The sequence below is a fragment of the Solea senegalensis genome, linkage group LG3 (genome assembly GCF_019176455.1).
Source record: "Solea senegalensis isolate Sse05_10M linkage group LG3, IFAPA_SoseM_1, whole genome shotgun sequence".
NCBI lineage: Eukaryota > Metazoa > Chordata > Actinopteri > Pleuronectiformes > Soleidae > Solea > Solea senegalensis.
Window position 1 is genome coordinate 13009182 of NC_058023.1, and position 14174 is coordinate 13023355.

Here is a 14174-nt window from a genome sequence, read left to right on the forward strand (position 1 = left end):
CAGTGGACCGAACCATTCTGTGGGCTCGCATTCAATAAAAGTAGGGTTTTCTAATGGTGGGAGAGACCATTATTCGGTCATGAAAGAGGACCATGAGATATTAATGATTGCACACCCATGTTTTGACCATTAAGCCCCTGACAGCAATGTGAAATATCTATGTTGCACAAGCCCCGCATCATTTCTATCTTTTTTTTTTTATTCTTTTTTTTTAAAAAAACCCCAAACAACAGATGCTTCATAATCTCCTTGGATGACAATAATAAACCTCATGTAAATGATATTTACATCCACCACATGGAGAGCCTGCCCTGGCAGTGGCAAAGATGGTGCGATAACTTCTCCGACTGAGATGTTGCCATGGGAACGTGACTCATCCCAAGTCTTCGTGCTTTACCTGTGGCAGCTGCACGGTACTCATGAAAGCTATTTCGTGCTCCTTTTGTTTGCCAGCCGGCAGTGCTGAGCCTCAAATTTTCAATAACATATCATATCAGGTGTCTGGGAAAACCCGGTGAAACACAGGTGCTAAAATGACTTTTGCAGATGTCATTTGTGCGGATTTGAAGGTTGTGAGTTAGAGCAGGAGGCTGTGATTGAATCAGCATCAGACGTGGAACTCAACAGAATCAAGGGGCGATGCTTCAACATGTGTATAATGTATCACTGCTCATATGAATAATGAAATGACAGCTCAATGACCTTAATGTTTTTGGCTGAGTCATAGATGCCATTTGAGATAATCCACGGTTTAGTGCGCCGTGATATGTAATTCATAAATCATACATTTCCCAATAATAAGCTTGGGTTGAATTCTGTGTCTATAAGTCACCATTTTAGGTGTATACAGTATATAAAGTTTAGAATCCTCAATGGATTTTAATGCATTGTTATTATTATTACTATTATCAGGTTTGTTGTTTGACCACATTTTTACAGAACAAATATCCCTCTAACAAAAGTGTACTTTTATGAAATTTAAATATGCTTACATATGATTAATATATGTAGATTGTATACTCTTTGATGTATAGGGAAGTAAAACCAAATAAGATGAAGTTGTCAAGATCATAAGTATTAAGTGAGATGAACTGCTTTTTATATCCTATTCACATTTGTCAGGCGTGCGAATTACAGTGTAACACCTACAGAAAACAAACCGCCCTCTGGCGTGTTGTGTGAGGTCACTTTTGTGCCTGTGTGGTTCTCCAGGTATGTTGTCGAACACTGAGAAGTGTGGAGGAGGCCCATCTGTCACAGCGCCATCGCCCTGTAAACAAAATCCTCAGCTGTCATTCACGACAGGGCCCACATCTTTTCTGTTTATCACCACTGGCCACTTCACGGCATTGGAAACGGTAAAATGTAGCAGGCAAATACATAAAGATAATCTTGCACCGTCTGTAGGAAACGTCTGTTTGAAGAAGTCATCATATATTGTTGCTTGCAGGTGAGGGTCGTGCCTCACTTCACCTTGCCTTGCAGGGTTACTGCTGGCGACTGTGTTAACCTTAAGATCAAATATTGATCTCCGCGTGATCGATTGCCAGAGTATGAAGCAGAAAACATGCAGCCTTTAAGGGTTAATGACCTTCTGACCTTGTTTTTAACGCTATTCATATCTCCGTGCTGATACTGACTCGAGAAGGAGCTGACCTGTGATGAGTGTGATTTCAACAGTCACACATAAGCACTCCCTCCCACCTGCAGTCTTATTGTGATGGGTTTTTTTTCTGCTACAGCCACAAAAAGTCTCCTCGTGAATGTTATGTAACCATCAACTTAAGCATAATTATACACTAATCCCAATATCACTGTTTCATCCGATTCTAACGTAGTCTGATATTAAACTACCAAGCTGAACTGTTAACAACACCTTAACCATATAATCAGCCATTTCAAAAACACAACTAACTGTGTAACAAAACCATTTCGCTTCCATTAAGTTGAAATGAATGGCCCATTTTTACTCTCTGTGCTTACAAGGCATTTTTATGGCATTTAGGGTGTTAGGCTACATTTTCTTTTTCCAATATCTGATCCAGGCAGTTTGACCTGTATCTGACGCTTACAAATATCATCGTGATAAGAGCACATTTGAAAGTGGTGTTTCCCTAGCCATTTCTGAAAGATGTATGTTTGATAAATGAATCACAACTTCATTTTATGCATGTGCTCTTCATACATCTTAACCCTTGGTTACATACAGTATATACAGAGGGTATAAGAATATAGAATAGAATTGTTTTTCATTTTCACCAACTACATATATAAACACAGCTGAGCAAAAAGTACTCAAAATGTTTCAAATGTGTGAAATTTGTGAAATACGTCACAGTTCGAAGTTCGCTTGGCTCGTTTTTATGAACAAAAAGAAAAGAAAAACTATTCTCTATAGTCTATTTTGACTATAGAGTCTATTTTGTGACTTCTGCACTACTTTATCTCAATGCGATATAAAATGAATCATAAATTTGACTCAAAAACACATAAGAAGACAAAAAGCCTGAATATGTGACCTATGAACACCGCTCCCAGGATGTCCATATAAGGAGTTTTGTATTATTCCCAAAGCAATTTATCCTAGGCGCGCCTGAGAGTTAACTTCCATTTCTGTAACACCTGATATTATGTTGAATGGGTAAAACAGCACGTTTTTACTTTGGATTGAAGGGACATGGTAATCGTGGGTCAAGTAATGGTTCCGCATTGATCTCATGCTCATTGCAAACCTGACAACACTATTTATATTCACACCTAGAGGCTATTGAACACAGAGACAAGCAGACTGAGTGTATGCTGAATTAGCACCTCGCTGGCAGCGTTTTTACGATTTCGGTCTATCCTTTATTCCAAAGCATTACAAGAAGGATTTTATATTCATAAGCCACTTTGTAGGCAGAGAATGGTTGAATTAATTTCAATACAATATAAAAGTTGCAGGTGACAGAGAGTTGCTTTAAATACATGACCCAGTCACTTTAACTGTTGGATTTAAAGCCAGTTGACGGGGAAAAAAAGAACATGCGTGAAGTATAGTGTGGCTCTTCATGTCCAAAGACATCGTGTTACCCATGACTGTATCTTGTACTGTGACTCCAAACACGACATCGCAACCTCGGAGTTACTTAACCTGAGATTCTCTCCTGCTCTGTCCTAGACTCTGTGCTCTCACGGCGAGTTCCAAAAGGTGAAGTGCAGGTACAAGCTCCAAGTGACATTCCAGGTACCCGAAGGGCCACAGGGAGATTTTATTTCTGTCCTGACATCACACGTTTTCCCCTTAGTGAACCAGCTAAGGCACTTCTCTTGCTGCCTACAGGTGATCAAGATGTCGGTTTGAATGAAGGTCAGGAGCTGTCGTGTAAAATCACTGGTAAGACTGAAAAGTTGAAAGAACAGTCTTTGTCTGACGACTGGAGGTCACGACGTGACATTCATCATGTTGCTAGGTTTGTGTTCTGAAAACAAGTTAGAGTTCTCGGTATGATGTTATTGTTTATTGTTTGTTTATTCACGGAGGGGGATCTTCTTTAACGTTCTTTGGCTTCTCATCTTCTCTCCTCGATTTGCTCAACTATATAATACATAATGTTCACAGGTTATCAGTTGCCTAATTTATACAACATGAAGTTTGTACAAACTTCAAACTTCAGTTATACTGAGAAACACGGAGAGTTGTGTGACTTATTCATCATTGTGGTCATTTATTTGATAATTTCTTTCATGTAACATGTGTTCATATTAATATATATTATTATTAATAGTATAATAAGTACACACTATAGTTTTTAACGTAATAACAAACTTAACTAAGAGGTCAAAGGTAGAAGTGCTGCCGGAATAAGAGCAGTTTCCAGTTCTATGTTTTAGGGCTTCACTATTTCAGCTATTTATGAAGCAGAAATGACAAATAGCTTTTGAAATGTGAGGATTTGCATTGCAAATTGAACTTCTTCAGTTTGGCATAAAGAGCTAAATTTAACACCTCAGTCTTGCCTCTAGGAAATTGTGAGCGTGATGCCCAGTGTTTTCTGACGCTGCATGAACTAGACAATGATCAGATAGTTGAGGTAGTCCTCGTCAAGCTTTACTGGATTTAATTTACAAACAAACAAACATACAAGTAAACAGCAGCATACATAAGTATTGAATATTGTGTAAAGGTACGGTGTATTTGGCCTATACATTTATCAGATTAACCTTAATGTAATATCTTGCACGCCCACCCTATGTTACCTCTGTTTACTTACACTTCCTTCAACACTGGACATTGACTCGTGACTCATAATCAATTGTAGTTTAGGTGGAGATTGGCATCTTTTGTTACATAACTAACGGATGTTTATAGTTTGATGTAAAAAAAGAAAAAAAGAGGAGAAGAAGCATGCCAGTGCAGTGCGGTTGGTAATCTGGCATATACATTCATTTGTTCAACAGCTACAGGCCCTTGAGGCGTTTTGGAGGCTATTCCTAAAACCACACTGCCTGATTACTCAACTGGCATAAAAGCAACCACTCAAAGCAATCTCATTTGTGGCTCTAAAGCTGTGTAGTGTGCGCTGATACCTCGGTTAGGTAACACACCAGTGCTGAGAGTTATATTGGAGGTGACACCCCATCAGGACTATAAATAGCTTTGCACTTTTCCCCCAGGAGCCCAGCTGTAGCTTTCTCGCAGGCATTTGATCTCTAGTTTGTGGGCGTCTGACATCACCCACTGCTGCTGCTTTGTCTCCCTGACGTTCTGGCTCCTGCACACAAACACACGCACACCGGGAAAACACACCGGCACCATCAGTGCTGTAGTAGCTTCATTATAGCTGGAAGATCATGTGTGGAAAAAAAAAAAGGATCTTTCATCAGAAGCTGTGATGGTGATGCTTTTAAGAGTCAGTCACTTCAAAGACAGTTCGCCTCAGGGTTTTCCCTCAACTGCATTTAATGATTTCTCACAAAATTACTTTAAATACTTGACTATGATGGCAGAAGCAAGGCAGCGAGTGAAGTGAATCACTCCTACATAAACGAAACTTTGCGCTTAATTGGAGGGGATGAGGATACAGGAACGAGCCCAGCACAAGTCTCATAACAAGTGGGCGTATAAAGCAAATGGAAATGAAAAAATAAAGATACACCAAACTCCTGCCGGCTGCGTCTGACCCACGTTAGTTACCGTCTACACACATGTGTGATGACTCAGGAACAACCACTTAGATTTATATTGAGTTATATAGTCCAGTTTGGATTAGGTACGGTTTTAATGTTAACAAGACAACAAAGGGGATAATTTCCTCGTTATTTAGTTTTTTTAAATTATTTTAATTTTTTTATGCAGCTGTTACAAATAACAAACAAAATATTTTTTGGGCTGTTTGGAGGTTACATTTTGGATTGCTGCTTGCTGCATGATTTATTAAGGGCTGTGACTCGACTAATGGTTAATGAATCATTTACTAATGCTTATCGATGTGTAAGATGCCACTGACAAGAACAAAATGTAAGTTACAAGGTTTTCGTTGCCATTTTGGTGCCATTTGGTGGCCGGCTACTGTCCAACAAACCTCACTTCATGCATTACATGTTGTAGTTTGCAGCTTTGGAATAATTTCTAAATTAGCTGCTTAATGCTTTATTCGTCAGGTAGGACCAATGGTTCATCAGTCCACTTACCTTCCAGGAAAACTAGCAGTTGGTATCTATGTTTATGAAAGACTTTGTAACGTATAACTACTGACATATTGGCCTTTTTATTATATATTCATATTAGCAATGGATTACTACCAATTAGAAAGAAAGTTTTAACTTCATACAAAGAGCTTTACCACAACCTGGCAACCCGAGTCATCAAAAATTTGAGATTGTGTTTGTATTGCCTCACAAATGCATGCAAACAGCTGTACAGCAAATTATAGATTATAGAAAATTCAAAGCAGAAATGTCCAACATTCAAGTCTGAATGTAGTTTATGCTCACATCTGAGTCCTATAGTTCAAGGCAGAGCTCCAACTACAGCTGTGCTTTTTACCAGTGACCTGTGCTCCATCAGTAATCTATTCAATGTATAAAGTATTTACAAATCAATCAGTGATTTATAATCTGTTTCTCTTTCAAATCCAATGCATCAAAGCAACCATATGTATTTGTTTTGTACAACATCCCAACACAGATGAGCTCAAGGCTCATAAATGGGTTTCCTGAGACGAGGGTTGTGTCTCCTGGCAAAACATTATATAATTATATAACAGGTCACATTATAAAATATTGTAATATTTTATAGTATATAGTATATCAGTATTTTATAACACCCCTAATTTTGTGTTAGATGCCACTGCACTGAACTCCATATTACAAGTAAAACATATCCGCTATAGTATAAATGAAGCTGTAAATTGTGATTAGATGTGTAAAGTTGACATATGAGTTTCTTGATTCTCACCAACAACACATTCCTATTGCTGCGTAGATTATTATTATTTCTGCAATTTCAATATATTGTCTTCTTGACCGCAGAACCAGGTGGCTTTGAAGAAAAGGTCAGCCATTCTACCATCATCCGCATTCAGTTATGTTTATATCCGGTATATTTTTGCATACGAGACACAAACAAATTATAATACTACACAGTGAATCTACAGTAGCCAGTGGCCTATGAATAATTCATTTCAGGAAAGGGATCTGTTTGCCCTCGTGCCTCTTTGGTGCGCCTGTGCACCTGGTGCCATTTGGCTGTATGGGCTACAGCAGACGCGTCTCCAATTATCAAGAGGCACATCCGTGGGTTTCTCTGTGTCAACCCCCGCCCACCCCCCAACCTTAAAAAAATAGTCTCCACATCCACATTGATTTGAGCGAAGCCAGATCAGGGTGGGCGACACGAGAAACTCGCACGTGAATAACTTATCCTGGATGATTGATATGCATTTTGCGCACAGGACAACCAAACTAGAAAAGTCCAGTGTGAAAGAGGGACGTTTTGTGACCGTGTAGGACAAACTGTTATCGTGTCTCTGGGTGTGATTACAATTTCTTCATGTGATAACCGATATCTTTAGATGACCATTCACTCCAGTGGGCTTGCTGTTTTCCAACTAGATCCTCCTGTAATGTGCGTGATGAGTGGGCTGCCACACACACACACGACCCGCTCAGACTTGGCACAGCTTTCCTTCAGCACTTGGCGCGTGTTGATGTGGAATAATCGGCAGGTTTGAGTGGCGGCGGCCGCTTCAGCACGCTGGACAGCGCTCGTGGAAGTTGGAGAGGATCGGCTGCGCGCGTTTTCTTTTTTTGGTTTGTTTGTTTATTTTTATTTTTATTTTTTTTAATTATATAATTGAAATGAATTTGCGGAGCCGCTTCTGTGGAGATGTGCCACGCGTGACCATGGCTAGTTTGAAGTATTCATTGTCCACAATAACAACAGGCGCGCGGAAGCCCACAGCGCACTCTCTGGAGTGAGACATGGACTTTGCTGAGATCTTTTGCGCTTTGTTCATCGTCGTGGTCGCGGTCGTGTCGCTGCTGTCAAACTTGTTGGTGCTGCTATGTTTCATCCACAGCACCGAGATTCGCCGACAGGTGCCCGGTGTTTTCACCATGAACTTGTCCTTCTGCAACATCCTCATCACTGTGCTGAACATGCCGGCCACTCTGCTGGGGGTTATCCGGGAGCAGCAGCCTTTTGGGGATTGCATTTGCCACACAGTGAGCTTTCTGGAGACTTTCCTGACCGCCAACACCATGTTGAGCATGGCAGCCCTCAGCATAGACCGGTGGATAGCGGTGGTCTTCCCGCTCAGTTACTCCACTAAAATGCGCTACAAGGACGCACTGATCATGGTGTGCTACTCCTGGCTCCACTCCTTCACCTTCTCCCTTGCAGCGCTGCTCTTCTCTTGGGTTGACTACAGCCACGTCTACGCGTCCTGCACCTTGCAGCCGAGCGACGACGGCAGCGACAGGATTAAGTTCACAGTCTTCACTGTCGTTTTCCACGCCACGAGTTTCATGCTCTCCCTGCTCATCTTGTGTTTCACCTACCTGAAGGTGCTGAAAGTGGCCAGGTTTCACTGCAAGAGGATTGACATCATCACCATGCAGACTCTTTTCCTGCTGGTCGACATTCATCCAAGGTATGTCATCCCTCGAATGCGTCTTCTCCCATAGCCCTTACCATTAAAATGCCCACACTGTCATTTTTAAATGTTAGTTTTAAATTCAAAGATTTCTGAACGTCCACTGTTTTTTTCAGCGTCAAACAGAGATGTTTAGCTGAGCAAAAGAGGAGAAAGCAAAGGGCCACTAAGAAGATCAGCATCTTCATCGGCTCATTCATCATCTGCTTTGCTCCTTATGTAATTACAAGGTAAGTCCAAGTGATATAACCCTTAATTTCATTTAATTTACTGCAAAACTTCTGCACAGGTCATCAAAAATTAATGACCTCAACACCACTTTAGCAATTATCTTGTGAGTAATGACGTTAAAGCATGTTTTGTCTAAGTATAATGAGCAAATAACCTCATATCTGCCTCCAGACTCATTAGCTCTGTTGTTTTGTACTGTACAATCCGACACCTGTAGTTTGTCCTCACCAAACACTACATTACTGAGGCTATTTTTACCTGAAACTATGACTTAGAGTTCAACCAATTGTGGATTTTTAAAAACAGGTTGAATAACAATAATTTGAAGCATGAAAAAATTGATTCTTACGCCAATGCAACCCTAAAATGAAAAAGCAAAACATGTCAGTCAACACTATGATATTGTAAGAAAGTAATACTATTCATTACAATATTAATAATATTAAATAAACTGAACAATGTTTTATAAATGATTGCATTAATAAAAAGATTAAGTGCATGATGGAATGACCTAATTAGTTGTGCATCTATTTTCACACATTAACAGCAGCTGCAGTTGTTTAGTAGATAGCAGAAGTGATGAAATGTACAGGGTTAATTAAATGCATCAACAACAGGTGTTTGGTTTGTGTACTCTATCTTAGACTCCAGTTTCCTCTGTGAAGTAAATTGCGAAGTAAGCATATATTTAATGACCATCAGGGGTGACTCTGCTGATTGCGAGACCTCAACTAAGCTGCAACTTCTCACTTTATTTATAATGTTATGAAACATTTTCCTGAGTCAATGGTTTCAGTTGCTAGTGTCATGCTTTTTTCAATAGAAGATGATATCACATTTGTAAACTATGTTCCCACTTAGAGGAAAACAGATATATCAATGAACGGCAGTGTAATTGACAGCCGGTGTCACCCAACAGCAGCTTCTTTTTGCAAAACATCCACATGGCGCTGGCCAAATCACAAATCTTGAGGCTTCAAAATGAGAGTTTATATTGTAAGGATTTTTGTAAAAGTAATAACATTTACGAGGCTCACTGAATGCACCTCTAAGCTCAACACTGTGTGGAATGGACTCCATTACTCACACTAGCTCCCACATGCTGGATCTTTCATGGAGCCAGCAGTGGTCTGCCTCACGTTTGAGTGTGTAAACATTAGTTTTTGTTATTAATCATCGGTGTAAAATCATTTATATGTTATTTTACACATGTTCAGCTAAAGTGGCCTTTAAATGGCAGCTGAGCCATCGGCCACAATCGGGACCAGGGTCCCCTGATGCAGATAGGTTGCAAAATCTCCCATCACAGCTGATTAATCGGATAAAATTATTAATTGGTTGACCTCTCCTCTTTATTATTTTTACATATTGAACCAAGAGGCAGCTCATTAGTCCGCAGTCTTGTGTTGTGTCCACTCAAAAAGACCTAGAACACAGAGGGGAAGCAGTGGCTCCCAGAGAAAAGAGGAAATGCTTCGAGGGCTCACAGTTGTCAGCCATTTGTGCTGTTGCTGCAGATGATCCACTACTGTTTGATGTACTGTATGTACAGTGTGCTCATATAACCATGAGGAGATAGAGCATACATTAACACTTGACCCAGCAGCAGTCACTGCTGCAACCAAAACATGATTATAATTAGTCTTGAAGTGCTATGTGTTTTTAAACCAGCATTTGAACACACACACACACACGCACACGCACACACTAAACTCGCTTCTCTTGTCAGCCTTTTCTTTCTTCAAATTAAATGGCAGAATTTAATGGATGGTACATAAATTGCTGGATTGTGAATTGGGACAGAACAGTTTTCAAATATATGAATGCAGAAATGCTGCATGTTATATTAAGGCTTTGTCTTGTACTTTGTTTATTGTTAATGTTTGTGTGCATGTCCTTTCAGGTTGGCTGAGCTTCTACCTTTTGTGGACATCAACCGCCACTGGGGAATTATCAGTAAGTGCCTGACATACAGCAAGGCTGCATCTGACCCGTTCGCCTACTCCCTCCTACGTCAGCAGTACAAAAAAGTCCTGGTTACAGTTGTCAACAGACTGCTTCGCCGTGACCTATACCCTTCATCTGGCCATAACAGCTCTTTAGACACAGAGAACGACTACTGTCTCCAGAGGATCAGCTAATGGCTAACATGCGCACGTGACAGATGCACACATACTGGCCAAAAAGAAAGGGTGCCTCTGGGAAGAAGGGGGGCAGAGGCAAAGAATTAGTCGAGAGACGGAGTAGACAGGATATTAGATGGAAGGGAAATAGACTAGATGGTGGGGACAGATTGTGGGTTGAGGGGCAGGGAGAAGACAGAGCAAAAATAAGGAAGATAGTGGGTGGACAAGAATGAAAAGACAGTAATGAGGGGGAGGATGAGCAAGTAAGAAGAAACAATGAAAAAGGAGATGGGTGAGAGAAAGATAGATAGGGAGCGGCAGGGATGATGTAAAGATGTTGCCCTAAGAACGAATTTGTAAACAAGTGATCGCTAATTTATCAGCAATGGCAAAACACACAAAAAACTACACACAGACGCACACGGAGACAAATCCAATTAATAAAACACAAGTTCAGATGGAACCAAAGGACCACACTGCTGGGGATTTCTTCACTTAGAGGGATGTCAACAAAGTGGCCTTGTCCTGTATACCAACCACTTTGTTATGATTTTGGAAAATCTACATGAGGTGACCTTTCTTTTGGCACAAAAAAAGAAAAACCAAACAGTGACAGTAGCTGATGTTTGACAGGCAGTGGAGTGAACATGTGAAAGAAAGGAGAGACTATGTTGTTCCTGCTTCTGGATACTGTACCTTCAGTAAATGGATGTATTACTACTGCAAATTATTGCCATGTTCTGTATTGACCGCGTTAGACTACTCTGCAGTGTCATGCCAGTCACTGAATATTGATGCACTTTGTCTCAATCTCTCAGAGCTATTAGAGTTACAGGAGCCAAAGGCAAATAACGCGTATGATATTAAAGGGTAGAACTGGTGATAATCTATTTTTATTATCGTCAACAAATGATTAAAGCTGAAGTATTAAGTTATGTGTCCACCAGTTCAGAGATTTCCACACTTCCCATTCATTGTGCATGTAAACAGCCACACAGTGTGTTCTTATGAACATTGCTTGTTTGCATGAAGTTCAAACAGGGCTACTTAATGCAAATCAGAGGTTTCGGCATGCTGTCTCAAGAAACTAGGGATGGTCAACCTAAACTAGTTTTTCGAAATTAACAAAGGCAGCAACTGCATCGCTTATTTATCATCAAAAACCTGTTCAGAAACCATTTTTGGCACCATGTTGGTCTGGCTTGACATCCAGCAGAACAGTTCACCAGTCAAAGTGTTGATCCAATCTGGTGGGTGTAGACGTGCAGGTGGGATTGCATTTGTTAGCGCTCCTGCCAATCATTTATCAGACAATGTCATGTGGCACGACCATCGCGTGATGCTGGGAAGTGTGGTGATCCTACTGTCACACCAAAGACACACACCTGTACTCTGACTCGCTCCAAATACTGTCTCACTTCTCTGTAGCCTGCCTGAGGCGCTGCAGCTCCAAGTCACGACAGATAAATAATGTAGTCCTAAACTGAAACAGCTGGGCGGGCACTTTAAGTCACAGATTAATAATGGTCTGCCATATTTATATTCATAGCAACAATACAGTTGGTGCAGCTTTGACTTTGACACCTATGTGTTCATGATTATGAACAAACACATCATCCATTGCAACAGTGACCACTTACTTTACACTTAACCTTTATAAAATCTTAGCTTTGACACATGTTAAATTTAATTAAATCCAACCATCTTAGGCCATAATGTTGGGATAAGAAGAATTTGGATGTAAACACTAGCTAATTTTAATCCAAAGTTACATTTCAGCAGTTTAATTGTACCCTCTGACATGGAATATGATAGATGATATCATATACTATACATATACTATACTATATATATATGATATTCAGTATAATTTTACTGAAGACCTAAATGGGGCCATGCAGCTCCTAAACTGTATAATTAACCTATTTGCAATTATATTTTAGGACTTCACTACTCAACATAAACTGTAGCAATATCAATGAGTAACAACATGAATTATCCTGAATTTGTCTCTGTTTGCATCACGATGAACTTGGGGCTTGTTTTTGGACTTTTTAAGTATTTTGTTGACAGTGAGAAAAACAGAATATCATCAGTCATTCCTTAAAGTGCGTGTGTCTAAGTGTAACTGAATGTACTAGAGATAGCCCACTTTTCACTGAAATGCATTTGTACAACTGTGCTTGGTTTGGCCAGTTGACTGGGGAAAATGTTTCTATGGTTATTTACATGTTGCTATTCTATATTTTGCACTGTATAGGAACAATGTTTTGTCTAGATGAAGAGGGAGCAACGTGACGTAGCATAGGAATGCTGTCAAAGTGCTTTAAAACACACTGTTTTGTGTTTGTGCCAGATTTTATGGGACTTTTTCAGCTGTTCTACACTTAAATCAGAATAGCTGCTTCAACAAAATTCAGTTTCTTTGGTTGTATTTTATGCACATGTATTTTCCCTCCTGTGAACCACTCGCTGTTCTTTGACAGTTTGATTAGCTGTTAGTGGAATATGTGCAATAAAAGCTGTCAGTTATGAAATTATTATAAATTAATGTTTCTACAGTGATTTAAATGGCCTTAAATTGAATGTGTACTCAGTTTCATTACACTCAAACATTAAAGTTGAAAGTCATAAATTTTTTTAACCAAACACCAAACAGACCTTTATTGAAACAATAAGTTGATGATTTTGAAAACAAATTGTAATATTCAATAACTGAAATATAGCTAAAACATATACTATTTAACATAACATTAGACATATCATTAATTATTCTGTAATATATAAAACCCAACTCACCTGATGATTGCATTTTTTTTTGCATTCAACTGCCTTATGACCCTAATTATAAAGTAGGAGGTTTTAAAAGTCTCTGCTGCAGCAGTGTTATTGCCTAGTGTAATTAAATAGACGGGTTAAAGATCATTTTTGAATATTAGGGATTCAAATTTATTCTGACACAGTAATGACTCTGGTTTAATTTGATGCTTGGAAATAGACAACAGTAATTCTTTGCGGTGTGAAAGAATTTTAATTTTTCTGGCCAATTCAGCCACCAACACACCTGAAAACAAGTACTAAAGCGGTTCCTCGTTGTTCTTATTCTAGGCCATGGCTTTATTAATATCTCTCTCTAATTAGCCCCAATCACCAGAAACTGATAAAGGAGAAGCTGTAATTAAAACCAGTGAATAGTAACATTTATGCATAGCAGATGAGGTATTTCACAGCTGCCACCAGCTTTATTTAAAAGAGTGTCAGCCAAACTATAATTTTGATTGAGTTGTCCTTGCACACTCAAGTGTAGATGCTGCTTTAACAAAATACTACCAACCCAAGCAGGGTTACATTTCTGTTCCATGCAATAACCTGCATAACAACTATCTTCAGGATTAATTTCATGTTCTTGATTTAGCTGAAGGACACTCTGTAACTCAAGTGTGCAAAATAAATGTTTCTACACTACACAATTACAACCATACAGGACTGAGCTACTGCCCGGAAACCCCTCTACAACATCTAGTTTTGAACCCATGTGTCTGCTTGATTATCACTAATGCTATTTTATATTTTAAATCTTACTTTTTCAATAACCTTTCTGAAAAACCCACTGCATTATGATTGGTTAGTTTGGTAAGGCATTCTGGGAAATTAATAATAATAACTATTTACACATAAC

At 39.4% G+C, this 14174-nt stretch overlaps 1 protein-coding gene across 1 annotated transcript; it reads left to right on the top strand.

Annotated features, from left to right (window-relative positions):
- Positions 1-5952: 5952 nt before the first annotated feature.
- On the top strand, positions 5953-13032 carry gpr78b (G protein-coupled receptor 78b). Its single transcript, XM_044020490.1, has 3 exons — positions 5953-8135; positions 8255-8368; positions 10273-13032. Exons 1-3 carry the CDS (start codon positions 7465-7467, stop codon positions 10508-10510), a joined length of 1023 nt encoding a protein of 340 aa, XP_043876425.1. The 5' UTR covers positions 5953-7464; the 3' UTR covers positions 10511-13032.
- The last annotated feature ends 1142 nt before the right edge of the window (positions 13033-14174 follow it).